Source organism: Tasmannia lanceolata, unplaced genomic scaffold (assembly GCF_043159265.1).
Source record: "Tasmannia lanceolata isolate RefF3 unplaced genomic scaffold, GAP_Taslan_0.1 ptg000029l, whole genome shotgun sequence".
NCBI classification, from domain to species: Eukaryota; Viridiplantae; Streptophyta; class Magnoliopsida; order Canellales; family Winteraceae; genus Tasmannia; species Tasmannia lanceolata.
The window spans coordinates 10,812,231-10,833,267 of NW_027518706.1; the positions used below are offsets into that span (position 1 = coordinate 10,812,231).

Consider the following 21,037-nt stretch of genomic DNA (forward strand, 5'->3'; position numbering starts at 1 on the left):
ATATTTTTTCATGGCCGCTAAACATAGCCTAGATTTTAGTTGAAAATTCAAGTAATCCTTAATTTCAACCTTTTCGTTTGAAATTTCTACTATAAATCTGTAATTTGCAAAATATTTCCTTGTTAATCTTTGAAAGTTATGAAAGTGTTTAAAATAATCCCTATGATTTCGTTTGAAAATAGGGAATTTTTTTAAAAATGATTTTCCATGGAAAATCAACTTTCCAGTGCTTGGTAAACTCATTTTCCATGGATTATTTTTTCAAACTAGAAAATTTTCCTTGTTTCCTAGTCCATTGAATTTTATTTTTCATGGAATGTGTTTTCTTAGAAATTATTATATTTCATAATTCATGGAAATATTTTATTTTTTTCAAGTCAAAATTTTGTTGATCGTGGTAATTCTTGATGACGAGTTGGAATTTATTTTACAAAGTAGAGATTTATGAATTCACTACGCAAACACAAAGGTGTTGATCTTGCAGATCAATCATGCATGTATCGTGGTACCAAGATCAAAAGATTGCTCATGGGATCCACCAAATCAATGGTCTTCATCAAACTTACCGGACCCAAGGTTCTGTTGTGATAGTGAACTCATAATTTTATCCTAAGATTCATAAATTTCGGCATGAATCATGTGTTGGGGGTTCCACGTGAAAGCAAAATAGTCCCACATCGGAAAAATGTAACGATGTGGATGGGCTAATAAGGGCATGGGCTGCTCCCTCCCCTTAATAGCTAGCTTTTGAGGGCGAGTTCTACCCGGGTCCCAACAAGTGGTATCAGAGCCGGGCACGTGGTAACCGCGGTTTAGCCTCCGAGGATGGGAATATCCCTCGGGGAAGATCTCGGTAACCCCGGTTTAGCCTCTGCGGATGGGAATATCCCTCGGGGAAGATCTCGTAGTTCCCACATTCTAGCCACGGGGAGGGGCGAGATTGTCCACGGTGCTTCCACGTGGACGGGGAGATTGTTGGGGGGTTCCACGCGAAAGCAAAATAGTCCCACATCGGAAAAGTGTAACAATGTGGATGGGCTAATAAGGGAATGGGTTCCCTCCCCTTAATAGCTAGCTTTTGAGGGCGAGTTCTACCCGGGTCCCAACATCATGTTCATACATAGCTCTTGCGGTTGACTTTTCATTGCACAAAGTTTTTATTGGCTTAGAGATCAAAAGAACAGAAATTAAACTGAGAAAAAAAGAAGAAGCAAAATCCACATATATCCCTTTGGTAATAAATGGAAAAAGAAGTTGGATTTAACCAGATACATAAGCTAATGGGTGTACATATTTCTCAGGTTTATGAGAATCATATTACAGCTAAATCTACCTTAGCAAGCCATGGTTAAATAAAAAAATTTATCAAATTTTTGGTGGATGATTCAAAAGATATATCAACTTTTTGGGTAAGTACCATGATCTGGTCCAATGTCGCGGGAGCCAGTGTTCACATACGGGCCTCGGAAAGTTGCCTGTGGTGGTAAAGGCTTTGAGGAATCTATCACAGGCTTCGTCCTCGACGTCCTTCAAAACCAACCACAAATATCAGAAGAACACAAAACCATGGTTTTAAATTTCAGCCGAAATCCGAAATTTCAGTCGGGACTGAAATTTAAAACCGAAACTGATTTTTTTTTGGATTTCGGCCGGGACCGAAATTTAAAAATTTCGCCCGAAATTATAAGATTTTCACTGAAATTTCCACTAAAACCGAAATTACCACCGAAATTTCATTTTTGGCTGAGACTGAAACCAAAATTTAAAACCTTGGTTAAAGTCTTACTTACGCCATGAAGAAAGGAAATGACAAGCCAGCAGCTGCAAAGACTACCAAGCCTGTGGCAAGAACAGCATTCCGCAACCGGGGCATCAAGATTATAAAACTGGCAAGAAGATATAGAAAGATCCATTCAGCAACAAAAGAAGGTGACTATTGTTTGAAACATTGGTCTTTGAAAAAAGTATAGCAAAATTGGTTGTATTCATGGGAGTGTAAAATTTTCGAAGCCCTAGGCAACAAAAAAATAATTCTATACACAAAATCAATTCAATATTATCTATCGATCATTTAAGAAATAAGCAATCACATTTAATTCCAAACCACTCATTAGCATTTATTTTTTCTGTCCTATCACATACCACATGTCAATCATTTAAGAAATGAAGAATTTGGCGGCTTCATCTTGAACCCGATGAGAGAATTTGGCGTACAGGATTAAATTGAAGCCAGAGATTTTTCAACCGTTGAATTCGTTTCGACACGACCATGCTATCCTTTAAAGGAAAACTTCTATAACATTTTTTTAAAGAGGTAACTTTTATTGATGAAAAAAACCAACTACAGATATGGGGACAAGATGACCCACCATTTACAATAAAGTCACACCATGCCAAACTACAGAGCTATATAGATTCGGCTAAAAAATTACTCTCTATGCAGAAATACTGCGCTAAAGGCCACCTACTGCCCTATCTGCTCCTTTACTCGGAGGTTGGAGCGACACCTGAGATGATTGTCATTCCTTGCCGCGCCTTTTTTTGCAAGCTTATCCGCATCCGCCTTCTTTTGCAAACTAGATCTCAAAGTTATAGAAAACTTCTATAGCATGTATCTTGATCCTCACAAATTACGTTCCTCGGATCTTGATCCTCACAAATTACGTTCCTCGGATATCCCCATCTTCATTATTTTTCTTGGTTTCTTCCCTGTTGAGGTTGATTTTTTTTCTTTAGGAAAGAGAGAACGGTGGGGCAGTTTTCTAAATCTCTTTCCCTTTTCCCTTAGGTCTCCCCTCTTGACTAACAACCTTTAATTCAGCCTTAATTAGAGCTTTCACAAAGCACTTCGAGCACTACATTGACTTCCTTATCTGTTAGATTAAGAGTTCCATTAAGGAAATTATGGTCTAACAATTTGGGGTCCATTTTTTCAAACCTCACTATAAAGGTAGCTTCAAACTAAACACTGATGCGTCTCTAGTAACGGGAGGAGCTGGAATAGGATGCATAAGCAGAGACTCTAAAGCCAAAATATTCTCTCTAAATGTTGATGTCGATGAGATATATGCGCTAGAAATTTGTGCAACCTATCAAGGGATAAGTATGGCCAAAAGAAAAGAAATTGATCAAATCTGGATTGAGTCAGACTCGCAGATTGTGGTTGGTGTCATTAATCAAGGTTACATCTGCCCATCACGACTAAGGCCGTACCCCCAAAAAAAAATTAATGGAAATCTCCAGATTTGTTGAATCTAAGACTTTGCGAAAATGCAGGACAGGCTTCCTGGACACATGTCCCATCTTCGCATAGAGGTCCTTAAACATGCCATGCCCATTTGAAGTGTGGTAAACATGCATAGGGTTGTGAGGGCATGTGTTCTATGTGTCTCTTCCACCGCTTCTGTAGTGTTACCTTCCTACCATTTCCTATTTTGGGCTTCATGCTTCATGCCCGTCGTCATCAGAAAGCAAGTCTTTGGTACGTGCCCACATGGGTCCCACTTATAGTAGAATAAATTAGTTTGGTTTTTTATATTAGTTGTATGGTATGGGTTAGAGAATAAGATTGGATCTCAGAAGATCTGATAGATTTAGTAGTTAGGATAGATTAGGATAATTTTGATTTATGAATTTCTATATTTATCTCGATCTCTTTCTATGTTAATCAATTTGACTGTTCTATATAAGCACTCATTAGGTTCCATTGTAAAGCAATCTAGAAGAAATTTATCCCAGAAATTGTGTTTCACAAACAAGGGAGGACTGACCCTTCCCTAGAAGTGGGACAAGAGGCTGATCTTTCCTCTAAGAAGATCAATCCTGTTGTGAACCGATTTGGGTTCGTAACGGTCTTCTTTTGAAATTGTGGTATTTATATTTAGGGCATCTCCAATCACGCAGTAGAAAATCCTGTTTCCCGAAGGGAAATGTCTTCTGCAGGAACGCTGCAGTTCCATCCTTAATTTTATGAAACAATTCCTATCTCGCACGATAATCTCGGAGGCAGAGAAGTTTTGGTGAGGTAAATTTCAAAATGGGAAGCATTTTGAAATTAGATAGTGTTCATGGAACCTTACCACAGACACAACGATGAAGGATTGGTGGGAAGCAGACTATAGTCATGCTTGATTTTAACCACTTATCCTAGCCTTCCAAACTAATATCAACTACTCAAGGCCACATGAAGCATAATGAACAAACTGGCCACCAGAAAACCTGATACAGGTAGGGTTTTGGAGTAATGACTATGGACTTCAGAGCAACGCTTATAATCTTGAAACATGGGCTGAGTCAACTTTAGACAAGACCAATGAAGTTACACTTACTGAGATTTTCACGTTTTTCCTAAGGAATTATTCGAAAGTTCAAACTAAGAATCAGAAGAATAACAGGAAGACCCATAAAGTAATAATTATGGAAGAACTGAAAGGTTATATGTACTGATTTTCGTAGTAAGGCTAGTAAAGCGCTACTTCTAAAACAATATAGCGTCCTGCTCTCATCCACGTATCAATGTTAGGTCGACCCGGAGTTGCTGGCGCTTGGCTTAAGAATGAAGCGATCCGTCTTCGACTGAGACCTACTTATAGTCTAGTCAAAGTACCAGTGACGGTGACTTGGTTGCGTAACGTAATATGGATTCAGTCGGCGAAAGTCCAAGTGATGCTGACTTCATCGGATTCAGTCATTCTTCAGTGGCCAAGTTGAAGCGTTCAGCGGTTCTTCGGCCTACCACCTCTCTTTGTCAAGGTTGAGCTTGTTCAATTGAAGCTAATGCTATGCCGCCCTTCCGTTGTTCAAGAGAAAGCAAGGACTGAGAAGGGATAGTTTATTAGAAGCCGGGGATGGAATACAACCTAGGCTAGGGATGGAGAGATTACCTAATCATCGAAGAGACTTGTACTAAGAAAGCTATGCATGTTAAACAATGAAAATTGTGTCATAAACATATGGCATATACTACACATCATCACTGAGTTAAGACCAGAGCATAATCCTGAAGTATCATTGGCCTGAACATAAGTAACCAAAATCAAAATTAAATTACTTCAATATCATAAGTCTCTCATGTGTCAAAAGACCAAAACTCACAAGATAAAAGACAATACAGAAAAACCCAAAGATCACAATGATTTCACTAGTAGCCGCACAATCAGAGAACAATCAAGCAATTCCTTCTTTTTATTGACATACTGGGTCCTGCAGCTGCTAGTAAAATATTGTACCACCCTGGAAGCACTCGCGCCAGCGGCTCCTTTATATATGGCTTCACAAAGCTAGTAACAGCCTGTGCATTATTCATGGGGACAATCTCATCTTCTTCTTGATATAGGATTTGTCACAAGAAGCATAAGCTCTATCACCGCTTCAATAACAAGACCATCAAAATCACGTAGATTAAAGTACCCAAACCAGCCAATAACTTCGCCATCATCCCCGCAATCATCATGGGGGTCTCTCCACACAGGAAAAAGAACTGTGTTCATCTTTAAACGCTCTGAATCTTAAATATTTGTTGAATTCTAAAACCTTTTCCACTCTCCAAGACACAGGTGCTGGTCACCTTTCCCTTTTTGGCTCTAAAAAACAAGAATCAGCTAATTTCAAGCGGATGATCCTCCACCACCATTTACGAAGTACGCATTAAAAGCATGTGTCTCCCTTTCTTTTTTTCAAATGGCAGGGCCCTTCTCCCTTAGAAGCACCAATTTCATCCCAGTTGACTAAATTGACCCTTTTCACTTGAGAACATCAACCGCAAAGAAAGTTCTGCAGCAATTTTTTAGCTTAACAAAAAATGGAAATAATCATATAATTGGACACAAAGTAAATTGGATGTGCTGCTATGGTAGCCTTCGCAAGTAACACTCTACCTAGGAGCAATCTCCCCGGGCCTGTTTGGTTGCACAAACGCTAGGCATTCATTGGAATTTCAAATGCCAATGAATGCTGATTCCTTGTTTGGTTGCCAATATTGTATTGAAACTCCACTTGACTCACCAACATGTTTCAGACATCATCATTGGCTTTTTTTCCCATATGGCACTAATGTCCCCTCTTCTCATCTTCCAAACAAATTCTACAAAAATGATAAAATTTTGGTAGAAGAGTGGTGGAAAAGGTCTTGTCCTATTCTCTTTCACTCTTTCTCTCCCTCTCTTCCCTATCTCTCTCTTCATTCTCTATATTGATAATGACACGCCTACGTTTTCCACTACTCTCTGAGAGGACTACAACGAAATCAAACACTACTTACCACCATTCCACTATTCACCCTCGTTTTTCGCTTTCTTATACTATCATTAGTTACACTGTAGCATGAAGAGGCACGCAACCAAGAAGGTTAATGTGTTAGGGGCTCCAAATAATCCGGGCAAATATGAGTAATAATCATTGAATATTACATTTTCTTCGGTGATTAAAAACACCAATTGAATAAATTAGGGGTGGACATGGTTCCGGTTCGATCCGGGGAACCGAACCGAACCAGCACATTTGGCTCGGTTCAGTTCGGTTCCAGCTATATATGGTTCGGTTCCGGTTCGGAAAATTTAGAACCGGTGTAAATTCGGTTCGGTTCTGGGTTTGGGATCCCGGAACCGAGAACCGACCCTACTTAATTACTTAGGCATTTGATAAAATCACCCCTCCCCCATTTAATTCACCCCTCTTTAACGTGTTCCTTTGCCTTTAAAATTTTTTAATGGATATTAGGAATTTGTAGTTCATATATAATTTTTGCATTGCCCAAATTTGTGCCAGATTATCTCAAATTTGTGCCTGTTTGTGGTTCATATATAATTTTTGCATTGCCCAAATGTGTGCCTGATTATCCCAAATTTGTGCTTGTTTGTATTTGTAGTTCATATATAAACAGGACTGAACCGAACCGAATAGATTATAAACACGATTAGGCAAAAAACCTACATTTGGTGAAGGTTGGGTAAACCCAGAACCGAACCGATTATATATCGTTCTGGTTCGGTTCGGTTCCAAACTTATATGGTTCGGTTCTGGTTCCAATTTTAGGGAACCGATTATATCTGGTTCGGTTCTAGGTATGCCCCAAAACCGAACCGAACCGAACCATGTCCACCCCTAGAATAAATGATACAGCTCGGCATAAAAAAGATAACTACTCAGTTCCTTATCACATTAGTAGTTGAAGTATGCTCTATATAAGGCCCAAATATACACGTTAGATATGATAGAGTTTCACACGATATATTGTTGGCAATTCTGTAACTCATTTTATTATTCATTTATTTTGTATAGTAAACGTGATATTTTTTTTAATGGTAATAGTAAAGGTGATATTTAATAGTGGTAGACATAAAACAAAAATGGAGGGTTACCCCAAACGAGCTGAACATGGGTACCAAAATAAAATACAACATGCTGATAATAAAAAAAGACAACTACTCAGTTCCGTATCATATTAGTAGTTGAAGTATGCTCTATATAAGGCCCAAATAGTCACGTAAGATATGATAATTAGAGTTCACACAATATATTGTTGGCAATTCCGTAACTCATTTTATTATTCATTTATTTTTTATAGTAAAGGTGATATTTTTTTTTAATGGTAATAGTAAAGGTGATATTTAATAGCGGTAGACATAAAACAAAAATGGAAAAGAGGGTTTCCCCAAATGAGTTGAACATGGGTGCCAAAATAATATACAACATGCTGATATATACATCCTCTCCAAGGCCACCAATGAGAACTTGTCCCAACCAGGAGGGCTAATCAATTGACATCGTTATGCAACAATGAATTCGCCTCATACTTGGCATCTCAACGACCAATGTGGCTAAACAATACCTGTGTCTCAGAAAGCAGGTCCAATGCTTCTTCCACTACATTGGCTAGTAGCCAGGGATAATCCTCAATTGATTTCATCAGTTTTTGCTATGTGTTTTCTTAGCCTAGCATATAATGGCAATTTCATATTGGTGTATGGCAAGCACGAAACCATCTTTCATTATGAATGAGACAGAGAACATATTCCTACTGGTGGGTTCTTCAATCCATCTCTCCAATCAATCAATATTCTCATGAAATTTTATCTGCTCTATTTTGAAAGTTAACCAGTTAGTTATGTTCTTAATCATCATGACAAGCCTATGATGCCCAAATACAAAAACAGATATATAGACAGGGGGCAAAAGTATAATCCTGCATTTCCCAAAATCCAAGTTGTGGATGTGTCTACAGGTATCTCATAGGACCCACCTATACCATTACAATACGGCATATACTTTAACAAGACTGAATAACTTAAATATATTTGACTTAGGAAAAGGAATTAATAACAACATTGAGTATCCATAAGTTTTCATTCGGGACCATCACATCATGTTGCATTGAACCTGCCCACTCACTCTCTCCCAATAGTTGATGAAACTCGTCCTCATGGAAAGTATTGTTGAAAGCATCCAAATGCATGCCTATACCATGAAAGAAAAAGGCAAAAGAAAAAACAGAAAAATTCTCGGTCTTCCCTGTTTTTAATATAGTTGACTTGCCATTTCAAAAACAAAAAAAAAACAGAAAAATTCCCACTTAGTCCATTGCAGTGCTATTTCTTAATATTTCTTTTTACTTTGACAAGCATTCTCAACTCAACTCAACTCAACTCAACTCAACAAAGCATTCTCTAACAAAAAAAATCAGACCCTTAGAAACCAAATTTAGCCTTTGTCAGTATCCTAGGAGAGATAAAACACAATTTTTTGATAATTGACAATTAAAACTCATTCCAGTTTACAGTGTTGTCTCTAGGATCATCATTGGCTCGATACGTACGGTTCACCATCATCTTTGGTCTTAACTTTTTGCTCCACCCACACTCACTCTCCTCTTGCATCACAAATAATTAGGAAACATCTAACATTAATGTTCATAAGTGCCATCATTGATTGGGTGATCCTCACGTCTGCCCTCATCATTGCCTTTCTAAACAAACTCAACGGCTCACATTTTTATAAGTCCCCCAAGCACTCTAAATGCAAGAACTGCAAGCTAGAGAAGCCTATCCTTTTTCCACAAAAATCCATTTTCTATACTGAATTCTAATGTGTAGATCCTTCTCTTACCCCTTTTCATTAGGGATTCTATTCCAAATTACCTCTGTTCTAGACTTTCCTGAATTACTTCATTGAAAGATTTTCTTGCCAAACATAGATCTTTTTTTCCTTTTATGAGGCAAAAATCTGAGTCTATCTACAAAATAAAGGCTTGCAATCTCTTCGATAGATCCAACATGGGGACTCGATCAAAGCACTTAAAGGAGAGTGTGTCTCTCCATGGCCTTTCAAGACCATCTCTAATACTGTAATATCAATCTCCAATATTAACGCCTCTGTACTCAAAATATTACTAAAAGAAATTACCATTACATCCAATATGCATATCATTCATGACGTTTGGGTTCAGATCTCCCTTAATGTTGTCTATCCCATTAATCTAATGCCTTCTCCTGTTACTATTTGTATGTTTTTCTTGAGCATCTCATTACATTCTATCCTAGCTATCATGTATGTCTATATTGCACTTTCTTGTCATTCCTTTTACTTATGATAAAAAAATGTTCGATAAATTTTCCTTGGTCACTCGTCTCACCAAAAGGGCTACCGCTACTATGGACAAATATCAAATACTTGTTTATCTCTAGGAAATTTGTCTTGCAAGAGTTAGTTCCTTCTCTGCACACTAGTTCATTGATCCTCTTAAGTCATTCACTCCACTTCCTCCATCACACTCGTCTTCTATAGATGTGAATTCTTAGATGCATATCTCATCATCTGATACATGGGATAAGAATGTCCATTGATCAATCTGTTGGGAGCCACCCAATCGAATAGAGAACCTTCCTTGTTCTACAGGAGTTCAACCCCACTTTGTTTTTTTTTTTTTTTTTTTTTGAATGGTAACCTATTCCCCCTTTATTAGTCATGAACAGTCCAATCACAGCTACCTTAACTATGTCCTCTCCTCCAATGGTTGATTCGCTTTTGCCTGTCAGATATCAGTAGCATCACTAAATAAGTATCCCTCTGGATCAATTTAAGGACAGACCCCCATTACTTTATTTTCTCTTCGTCATTAACTCATCATACCTTTCCCATCGTTATCCCATTTACATGTGAACAACTTCCCTAGTTCAAAGCCTATCAATCATTTAATCTTTGCATGCTTATAGCCAAGAGATCATATAGAAATAGTTCCATGACCTTCAATGAAATCACACTAGTGATATGTTGCCATTCCCCCTCGTGGAAAGAAACAAAGTGAGACGAATTGACAATGTCAAGATGAAATTGGATGCACTGATCAAGCACTACAAGGGCCACCTAGCAGCTAAGTTACACTTATTGAAGTATGATTTTGAACAAAATTACACTACTCAGCCGAAATTTCACGTACAAATGACTAAGGTTTCTATCCATCACTGACCACTCTACCAAATAAACATGAACTGCACAGTCATTAATGGTGATATTCAGGGTGAGTTTATATATAAATCAAACACACAACTTCATGATCTTTGTTAGACAGACCAACATCAACATCAAGGAAGCCCAACATGCACTGATTTGGTAATTTCGAGGTTCTTTCATTTCTATTGGATTACTATATAATCCATTATTACAACTAAGGATCATCTCAAAGGGTTTGCCATTGTTTCAGTATGTATTTCAATGGTATCATCATCATTCTTGGACAAGAAAACAAACCCTAATTTCAGACATGGCTGAAAGAAGCAAGAGAAAGCATTTCTTCTTTGAATTGTACTCGATGAAAAACAAACCCTAATTTCAAGCCAAACCTATCAATATCCAATTAAAAAAATGGCTGGCAATCATAGAGCATCCATTAGAAGAGAGTTAAGAATTAGAATCCAGAAGAAAATAAATTCGTATATAAAAAGAAGAAATATTGAAGAATCGATTTCAAAAAGAGAAAAGAAAGGGAACATTGCAATTCAAAGGAAAGTAGAGATGAAATTGAGTTACCAGAGAGAGAGATAAGAAGAAGAAATGGGTTCTGGATCGAAGATTCTAGAAACCCTAGCGAGCGACCCTTAATCGAGCTTCAAAAGCATGAAGCCATGGTTTTCGTTGTGGAGACGAGAGAGAGAGAGAGGATTTTGGTGGCTATAAGGATACATACAGTCCGTACACGTGGCACACTGGTTGGGGATCTACACCGTTGATCTGGTTGCGTACAAGTCGATGGCTACATCGTCATTGCAAGCAGTGACTCCAACACGTGTCTGATAAGATAGAAAGTCACATTCGAGACCATTGCAAAGATCCTTTTTGGGTCCCACAAGGAGTAGTGTAACTGTAATCTAGGCCGTTGATTTGTTGGTGCAACTCGGGTCAGGTGAACCCGTCGGGTTCATCCCGAAAAAAACTCGGGTCGGGTTCAGCGTTGAGTTTTCTCAACCCGGGTTGAAAATTGGGGTCGGGTCGGGTTTGGGTTTGGGCAGCTCGACCCGAGTGAAATCCAACATTTTTAATCAACTTTTTTTGTAAGCTTAAAAACTCGGGTCGGGTCGGGTCGGAAAAAAAGGCTCCCTCGGGTCGGGTTGGGTTGAAGCTGGTCGGGTTGGAAATTGGGTTAGATCGGTTTCAGGTTGGAAAAAAGGGTTCCTCGGGCTGGGTTGGCCTACCCGAGTTGGCGATCCAAAAGGTCCTATTCACATGCTTCTCTTGTCAAAATTCTAAAACAGGGCTTATGGATTGAAGGGACAAGATAATCTGATCAAGGTGAGATCAATAGCACTGGGCTAAACATGTAGCCGTTGATCAGATTAATGGATGAGATCGCATCCACATGGCATACATGAGATCAATTCAGATCACTTATTAAAAGTTAGGGGTGCAACTTGGGTCGGGTTCAACAACCCGAATTTGGGTTGGGTCAGGTTAAGCTTTTTTGCAAATCGGGTTGGGTTGGGTTGGGAAAAATCAACCCGAATTGGAAATCGGGTTGGGGTGTCGGCAACCCGACCCGATACCCGAATTTGGGTTCCATCTTCTGTATGTGTTTTTCTTTTTCAACATTGAAATAGTCACCACAGTCCACAATGGACGGTTTGGATAATCTTATGGTGCGGTACTTTAATAAAGTGAGGAGTGTGATCATCAAAATATAGTAGTGCGGGTAACATTTCCCTTTGTTAATTGTTAGTCCCTGTTTGTTTTGGATTTTGAGAACCGATTGTGAGTCAAAAAGTGATTATTGGTGACTCACTGTTGGTTCATAAAATCCAAAACAACCCGGCTTCAGTTGAGGTGGTCAACCGTTGGTACCATCAAATCGGGTCAACCAGATCCGATCCAACCCGATTTTGGAAATCGGGTTGGGTCGGGTTGAGGAAATTGCAAATCGGGTTGGGTCGGTTGGGTCGGGTTGAACCCAGCCGGGTTGGAAATCGGGTAGGGTCGGGGTGAGGCCTCAACCCGACCCAATCTGACCCGAGTTGCACCCCTATTAAAAGTGCTTCACGATCCATTTCAAATTGGACCGTACATCGGAGTCTTCCAATTCATGCCTACATGGTACGCAATTAGGGCTTCCTTGTATGAATTAAATTAATAAGACAAAATCTGAGCACGTGTGGCTGCTTTCACATGCAACAGCCATCCGCGAAATGCCTTCTGCAACTGTCCCTAGCAAATCCTCCAAATGAAAGGTGCTCATTTCAATTACCAGCTTTTGTATGGTGTAAGCCAGTATAGTGCAGTATTTTTTGAAAAAGTACTGTACAGATTACTCCATAAGATGAGCCAATCCGTCCGTTTGATGGGCCACAATGTAAATACGTTGTTCCCAGAAAACTCATTTCCATAGGAGGATCCCAACCCTCTGATCTATACAGGTTTCCATATTATCCGGTTCCTCTATAGAACAGAGGGCTAGGATCATCCTATGGAAATCATTTTTTTGGGCACATCCTATTCGCATTGTGGTCCATCACATGGGTAGTTTGGATCATCGTGTGGTGTAATCTGTACAGTACCTTTTGAAATATACCGGACTATATGGGCTTACACCAGATAAAAACTCATTACCAGATATTACTATCACTCCTTCCTTAAGGCCCATAAATGAATATTAGGGGTGCAACTCGGGTCGGGTTCAACCAGGGAAAAAAAAGTCGTGTTGGGTTGAGTCTGGGCTGGGTTTAGGTTGCAGGCTTGAGCAACCAGACCCAAGTGAAACCCGACATTTTTAATAATTTTTTATTTTTCTAAGCTTAAAATCTCAGGTTGGGTCGGGTTGAACTCGGGTTGGATTCATGTTCAGGTTGAGTAAATGGTTGCTCGGGTCGGGGTCGGGTTGGCCTCAACCCGACTCGAGTTGCACCCCTATTAATGATTGGGATCATTTTTCTTCGGGTGATATCGTGGAATAATAAAATAATGCAAAGTAACAGTAGCCATATGTCTATATATAGCCGTATTTTTTTTTCAAATCTTACTATACGGCCCACTCCATAAGATGATCCGAACCGTTCATTTATTGGGCCACAGTGTAAATAAAAACCATTCCGTAGTGTGCAGTCTATAGATTGTAGAGATATGATCATCCTGCAGAAATGATTTTTAGAGCAAAACCTATTCATATTGTGGCTCAACAAATCAAAAATTTGAATCATCCTATGAAGTGGGCCGGAAAGTACCTGATGGGGTGTAAAAACTCCAGCCACTCACAGGCTGCCACCTGTCCCAGAGCAGGTGAATTCCAGCCACTCACAGGCTGCCACCTGTCCCAGAGCAGGTGAATTCCAGCCACTCACAGGCTGCCACCTGTCCCAGAGTAGGTGAACTCCAGCCACTCACAGCCTGCCACCTGTACTGGAGTAGGTGATCTCCAGCCTCTTACAGGCCGCCATCTGTCCTGGACACCTGTCCAGGACACCTCACCAGGTTTTCCCTATAAAAAGGGATTCAAAGCTCAAACCAATGGGTAATGCGAAAATCCCTTCTTTCCCTAAACTCTTAGACATCTCCCCTTCACTCCTGCTCATACTGACTTGAGTGTCGAAGGGCCTGTCCGGAGTAAAACCCGGTCTGGTCTTCTGACCTCGCTTGCCTTGTGCAGGACTCAGCCCTCATAGCAGGACTCTCTCTCTCGACCACCTCACTCCTCGTTCACCCCGGTCCTTCAGGACTCAGCTCCCCTAGTCATCCAGCTCAGCTCTTACATCACTGCTGTACCTGTTACCGATTTTAGGTCTAACAGATTGGCGCCATCCGTGGGACCCCATAACTAAAAGCTGTCTTTACACATCCCACTCACAAAAATGGCAGGACGCAAGAGTACGCGGATGCCTACTGCGCGGGCGCGGACTACTCAAACCGCGCTACCCCGCAGGACCCGGAGCGAGCGAATTGCATCACTAGTAGTAGCAGCTTCTGCTACAGCAGAGCAGAGCCCGGCTCGCTCAGAACATCTGAATCCCTTGCCCACCCCGGAGCAGGTTCAAGCTCTATTCCAGCAGATGACAGCCCTCGTTGGGCAGTACCAGCAACTACTTCAACTGCCCCCTCAACCTCCCCCAGAGGCTCCGCGATCTGTCCAAGGAAGGCCAGACGTCCACAGGGGAGAGTCATCACACCATGGTGAGGGCCGAACTCATCATTCCACCAGACAAGTCCCTCACCCCACGACGAGGCATGCCCAAACAGAGCCTCATCACCGTGAAAGGTCGCGGTCCCCCTCCGCACAGAGGCGCCGAGCTCATCAAGATCGTGCGCCACCGGCGAAACCTCGACCTCGTCGTATGAGTCGGGAGAGCCAATCCGGCTCCGCGGCGAGCCAGTCTGTGGAAAGGATCAGGTCCTTGGACCACAGGACGGATCCGCTGCTACAGAGAATGGAGGAGATGGACCATCGGATAGAGGAACTGGCGAAGGACCAGAGCCGGCCCGTCTCCAGGGCGTTCTCAAGTAGGACGCCATTCACTGATGATGTTCTGGGTGCCCCAGCACCCAGAGGGTTTAAAATGCCCGCCGTCCCTCAGTATGACGGCACTACAGACCCCGTGGACCACTTGGAGACGTTCAGAACAATTATGCTCCTGCACGGAGCTTCCGATGGCTTTCTTTGCAGAGCGTTTCCAACGACGCTAACTGGCGTAGCAAGAGACTGGTATTCCAGGATCAAACCGAACTCCATCAACAATTTTGATGATTTTGGAGAGGATCTTGTCCGCCACTTCATGAGCAGCCGCAGGCCAAGGAAAACAACAGCTTCCCTGATGGCCTTGCGACAGGACGACAACGAGCCTCTGAAGGTGTTCGTCCGCCGATTCAACAGGGAGGCACTTCAAGTGCCAAATCTAGATCCCTCAGCAGCAATGAATGTGCTCCTCGCAGGCGCCAGGTCTAATGAATTCCGTTGAGCGGTGGCTCGACAAAATCCGCACTCACTAGCGGATCTTATGGCCGGGGCAGAAGAGTACATAACGGTGGAAGAAACACTGGCAGCTCTTAATTCAAATCGGAGGATAACCTCTGAAGAGAAGAATCTCCCTAAGCAGCGCAGGGAGGATAAACCTCCCAGGAGAGAGAAGTCTCCGCCTCCTCAGAGAAGAGAAGAAAACTTCACGCCTCTCAACACCTCCAGAAAGCACATACTGGCGGCGATCAGCGAAGAAGAGTTCGTGAAGTGGCCTGCTAGAATGATCTCCAAGGGAAACAGGAGAGATCCCTCAAAGTACTGCCGGTTCCACAAGGACCACGGCCACGACACAGATGATTGTTGGCAACTCAAGCAGGAAATTGAACAACTCATCAGCCGGGGCTATTTGAAAAAGTATATCCGAACTGACGGCCGCAACCAAGAGCGCAGAGGAAAGAGCCCCCAGGGCCGCAGCTCTCGAAGATCACAGCAGCCCCCTGCTCGGGACAAAACTCCTCAGCTGGGCAATGCGCAGCCTGAGGCACCCCAACCTCAGCCAAGGGGGGTCATCGGTACAATTATGGGTGGGCCTGCAGCTGGGGGCACCTCTTCTACCGCCCGCAAAGCATATGCACGGCGAGTTAACGCCGTGCACACAACCAGCAAAAAGACGAGAACGGAGAATGAGATCTCCTTCTCAGATGCAGATCTGGATAATCTTATCCTGCCCCACGACGATGCACTGGTTTTAACCATGCTCGTCGCCAACTGGGAGGTGAAGAAAATCCTCGTAGACAATGGGAGTTCGGCGGACATTCTATACTACCACGCCTTTGAGAAAATGATGATAGGCGACGACCGTCTGAAGACGGCAAACTCAGATTTATTTGGCTTCTCCGGAGAGGTCGTGAAAGTGGTGGGGCAGATCGAGCTCCCTGTTCTTGTCGGAGATCCACCTTGTCAAGCTTTCGCCATGGTCAACTTTCTGGTAGTAAGGGCCACTTCGGTCTATAATGCTATCTTGGGACGGCCTGGCCAGAACCTCATCCGTGCAGTAGCCTCGGCCTACCACCAAAAAATGAAGTTCATAACCCCAAATGGTGTGGGGGAAGTTCGAGGGGATCAGCCTCAATCCAGAGAGTGCTACGCAACGGCACTTAAAGGCAAAAATGCAGTTGAGTCACTGCCAATTGAACTGCTCGATGTAAGGGACGAGCTCAGAGGGACTCAACCTGCTGAAGACCTCCTCTCCATCCCACTGTGCCCAGAGGACAGTGAGAAAGTCGCTCTGATCGGTTCCTCCCTCAGCACCGACATTCAGCACCAGCTCACCAACTTTCTCCAGGACAATGCAGATGTCTTTGCATGGGTTCCCGCCGATATGCCCGGCATTGATCCAGAGATCAGCACACACAGGCTCGGTGTTGATTCAACCTGCAGACCGGTGAAGCAGAAGAGACGACATTTCGCCTTCGAAAGGCGGCAGGCAATAAAAGAAGAAGTGGAGAGGCTTCTGAAGGCTGACTTCATTCGCGAGATTCGATACCCGGACTGGTTGGCAAACGTAGTCCTAGTCAAGAAGACTAATGGGAAATGGAGGACCTGCGTCGACTTCACCGATCTGAATAAGGCTTGTCCTAAGGACAGCTATCCACTCCCGAAGATCGACCAACTCATTGACGCCACAGCGGGTCATGAACTGTTGAGCTTCATGGACGCCTTCTCCGGATACAATCAGATCAGGATGTACGAGTCGGATATACCAAAGACCTCCTTCGTCACAGATCAAGGGACTTACTGCTACCGAGTTATGCCCTTCGGCCTCAAAAATGCCGGAGCCACTCACCAAAGGCTTGTGAACAAACTTTTTCAGAACCAGATCGGCCGTAACATGGAAGTCTATGTAGACGATATGCTGGTCAAAAATCGGAGTGCGCAGGATCATGCGTCTGATCTCAGAGAAACATTCCAGGTCCTGAAGAAGCACAACATGAAACTTAACCCCACCAAGTGCACATTTGGTGTCAGCTCGGGGAAGTTCTTAGGATTCATGGTGAGCCAGCGAGGGATAGAAGCAAATCCAGAAAAGATCAGAGCCGTCATGGAGCTTACTGCCCCAAAAACCATCAGGGAAGTCCAGCGGCTCACAGGAATGATAGCAGCGTTGGGTCGCTTTATCTCCAAATCAGCGGAAAGGTGCCTCCCCTTTTTCAGCGCGGTCAAGGGACTCAAGACCGCGCCCTGGACGGAAGAATGCCAGGTCGCATTCGAAGAACTAAAAAGATATTTGTCCTCTCCGCCATTATTAACAAAGCCGGAGCCGGGCGAGGAGCTATTTTTGTATCTCTCCATCAGCTCCACGGCTCTGGCAGCTGTACTCGTCCGTGAAGAGCACCGCCAGCAAAAACCAATTTATTATGTTAGCAAGGTTCTTCACGACGCAGAAACAAGGTACCAGCGGGTCGAGAAATTGGCTTACGCGCTGGTAATGGCCGCCAGGAAGTTAAGGCCGTACTTCCAAGCTCACACTGTAAAGGTCTTGACTGATCAGCCACTTCGACAAGTTCTCCATCGACCAGATATCTCCGGGCGACTTGTGAAATGGGCTGTAGAGCTAAGCGAGTTCGATATTCAGTACGCACCCAGGCCAGCTATCAAGGCCCAAGTACTGGCAGATTTTGTAGCAGAGTGCACTATCCCCCAGCAGGTCGTCGACCCTGAAGCATTGCAGCCTCCAGTTATAGAGAAAGTAGTCCCTGAAGAGCGTATGACAGAGGAAATTCGGACAGAAATCAGGCCACCTTCAGCCGGACAGGACTCCATAACCAGCACACCAACTTGGGAAGTATATGTCGACGGATCTTCAAATAAAAACGGCTGTGGAGCTGGCCTCATCCTCACTGGGCCTGATGAGTTCACTGCGGATTACGCCCTGAGATTCGGGTTCCGTGCATCAAATAATGAGGCGGAATATGAGGCCCTCCTTGCCGGAATGAGCCTAGCAATTCAGACCGGCGCCCAAAAATTAAAAGCATACTGCGACTCGCAGCTAGTAGCAAACCAGATCCAAGGTGTCTACGAAGCCCGAGACGAGCGTATGATTAAGTACCTTGCCAAGGTTCGCCAACTTTCCAGCCGGTTTGCAAGTTTCGAGGTCATCAGAGTGCCAAGAACGGAGAATGCCAAAGCTGACGTGCTGTCAAAACTGGCTGCCTCTGGATATACCACTCTCGGAAGCATACACATGGAGTTTCTACAGAGGTCCAGCATCGACAGTAAAGCCATGGAAGTCATGCAGGTGGAAGATGAGCCGTGCTGGATGGATGAGATCGTGGGTTATCTGCGCGATGCTAGACTCCCGGAGGATAAGAAAGAAGCTCGTAAGGTGATACAGAGAGCTGCCCGATTCTCCCTCAGTGGTGACAATCTATACAAAAGGTCATATACTCTCCCATATCTGAAGTGTCTGAGGCCGAGGGACGCCGCGTATGCACTACAAGAGACTCATGAAGGAATTTGCGGAGAACATCTGGGGGGCAAAGCCCTGGCGATAAAGGTGCTGCTCAGAGGACTGTATTGGCCTACTATCAGGCAGAATGCCCTGGATCTGGTTAAAAGGTGTGAGAAGTGTCAGAAGTTCTCTCCTACCATCCACCAGCCTGCCGTAGCAATGGCTCCAATTATTAGTCCGCTTCCCTTTGCAGTATGGGGGATGGACATCCTAGGCCCTTTCCCACCGGCCTCTGGAAAGCGCATGTTCGTGGTAGTGGCGATCGACTATTTCACTAAGTGGGTGGAGGCAGAACCTCTGGCCCAGATCACTGAGCAGAATGTGCAGAACTTCTTCTGGAAGGCAGTAGTCTGTAGATTTGGGATTCCCCGTATCTTGATCACAGACAACGGCAAACAGTTCGACTGCCGGAACTTTCGAAAGTTCTGCTCGGACCTAAAAATTGAACAGAGATTCACTTCGGTTGCACACCCCCAGACCAATGGGCAAACGGAAGTAACTAATAGAATCCTGCTCCAGGGGATAAAGAAGAGGCTGGACGAGAAAGCTGGCCGTTGGGCAGATGAGCTCTATCACGTTCTGTGGGCTTACCGCACTACTCCTCGCACGACGACTGGTGAATCGCCATTCAACCTTTCCTTTGGTACTGAGGCTGTGATACCAGTCGATATAGGCGCTCCGTCTCCTCGAATCACCAGCTTCAACGAGCAGCTTAACGGCGACGGGCTCCGTGCCGACCTCGACTTACTAGAAGAAATCCGGGAAGAATCTCGAATCCGGGTCGCCGCTTATAAGCAGAGGGTATCAAATTATCACAACTCCAAGATTCGCCCCAGAGAATTCAGGACAGGAGATTTAGTCCTGAGAAAGGCAGCCGTCTCCCAACCGACGAAAGTCGGGAAACTCTCCCCGACTTGGGAAGGGCCATATCGAGTGAAAGAAGTTATCCGGCCAGGAAGCTATAAACTGGAGACACTGGAAGAGCACTTATTACCTCACGCCTGGAACTCCAAAAATCTCAGGAGATATTATCAATAGACAAAATGTGCAGCGTAAAAAGGTGACTTTGTAAATTTGTCAATTTGTTGTTATAAATAAATAATCTTTTTTGCAGACTTTGTTTCACTCTTACTCTCTGGAAACCCAGTTCACAAAACTTGGGTACTCACTGGAAACCCAGTTCTTAAACTTGGGTACTCACTGGAAACCCAGTTCACAAAACTTGGGTACTCACTGGAAACCCAGTTCACAAAACTTGGGTACTCACTGGAAACCCAGTTCACAAAACTTGGGTACTCACTGGAAACCCAGTTCTTAAACTTGGGTACTCACTGGAAACCCAGTTCACAAAACTTGGGTACTCACTGGAAACCCAGTTCACAAAACTTGGGTACTCACTCGAAACCCAGTTCACAAAACTTGGGTACTCACTGGAAACCCAGTTCTTAAACTTGGGTACTCACTGGAAACCCAGTTCTTAAACTTGGGTACTCACTGGAAACCCAGTTCTTAAACTTGGGTACTCACTGGAAACCCAGTTCACAAAACTTGGGTACTTACTGGAAACCCAGTTCACAAAACTTAGGTACTTGTTGTTCCTGAACTTGGGTACTTGTTAAAAGACCAGTTCGTCACAATTCGACTATCAACAGCCTCAGTCCCAGGTTATCAAAATTAAAAAGACACAGTCAAGCAAATCACTCAGTTGAGAAGTATCAGAGACAGACATGTGATTTCATTGATCAGAATATGTGGGGCCTCGAGGGCCATTACAAAATTCACTTTAAAAAGGCTGGTAAGAGCTGTAGGGTCTCAAGGACCATTACAAAAAGAGGTCAAAACAAACAAACAAAAAAAATAATACTAAGCATCTGGAAGAGAGGTGATGTCAGCAGGAGCATCTGGCTCCTCATCAGTAACCTTCGGCCTGGCAGGGAGAGTCATGTTCTGCATCAATAAGTTTAGATTGCAGGCCTGGAGCTCCTGGAGGCAGTCGTAGTATCCAAGACTATAAGCCTCGCTCGACAGGCTGAAAAGTTCAGCCTGTTTCGCCTCTGTGGCCTCCTTCACTGCCTTCTCCTGCCTCTCAGTGGCTCTTCCTC

At 43.4% G+C, this 21,037-nt stretch overlaps 1 protein-coding gene across 1 annotated transcript; it reads right to left on the reverse strand.

Moving 5' to 3' along the window:
- Positions 1–1,207: 1,207 nt before the first annotated feature.
- On the reverse strand, positions 1,208–11,231 carry LOC143859207 (uncharacterized). Its single transcript, XM_077369899.1, has 3 exons — positions 11,023–11,231; positions 1,791–1,886; positions 1,208–1,527 (listed from the first exon to the last, which is right to left on the reverse strand). The coding sequence occupies exons 2-3, from the start codon at positions 1,871–1,873 to the stop codon at positions 1,398–1,400; spliced, it is 213 nt and encodes a 70-aa protein (XP_077226014.1). The 5' UTR covers positions 1,874–1,886; positions 11,023–11,231; the 3' UTR covers positions 1,208–1,397.
- Positions 11,232–21,037: the final 9,806 nt, after the last annotated feature.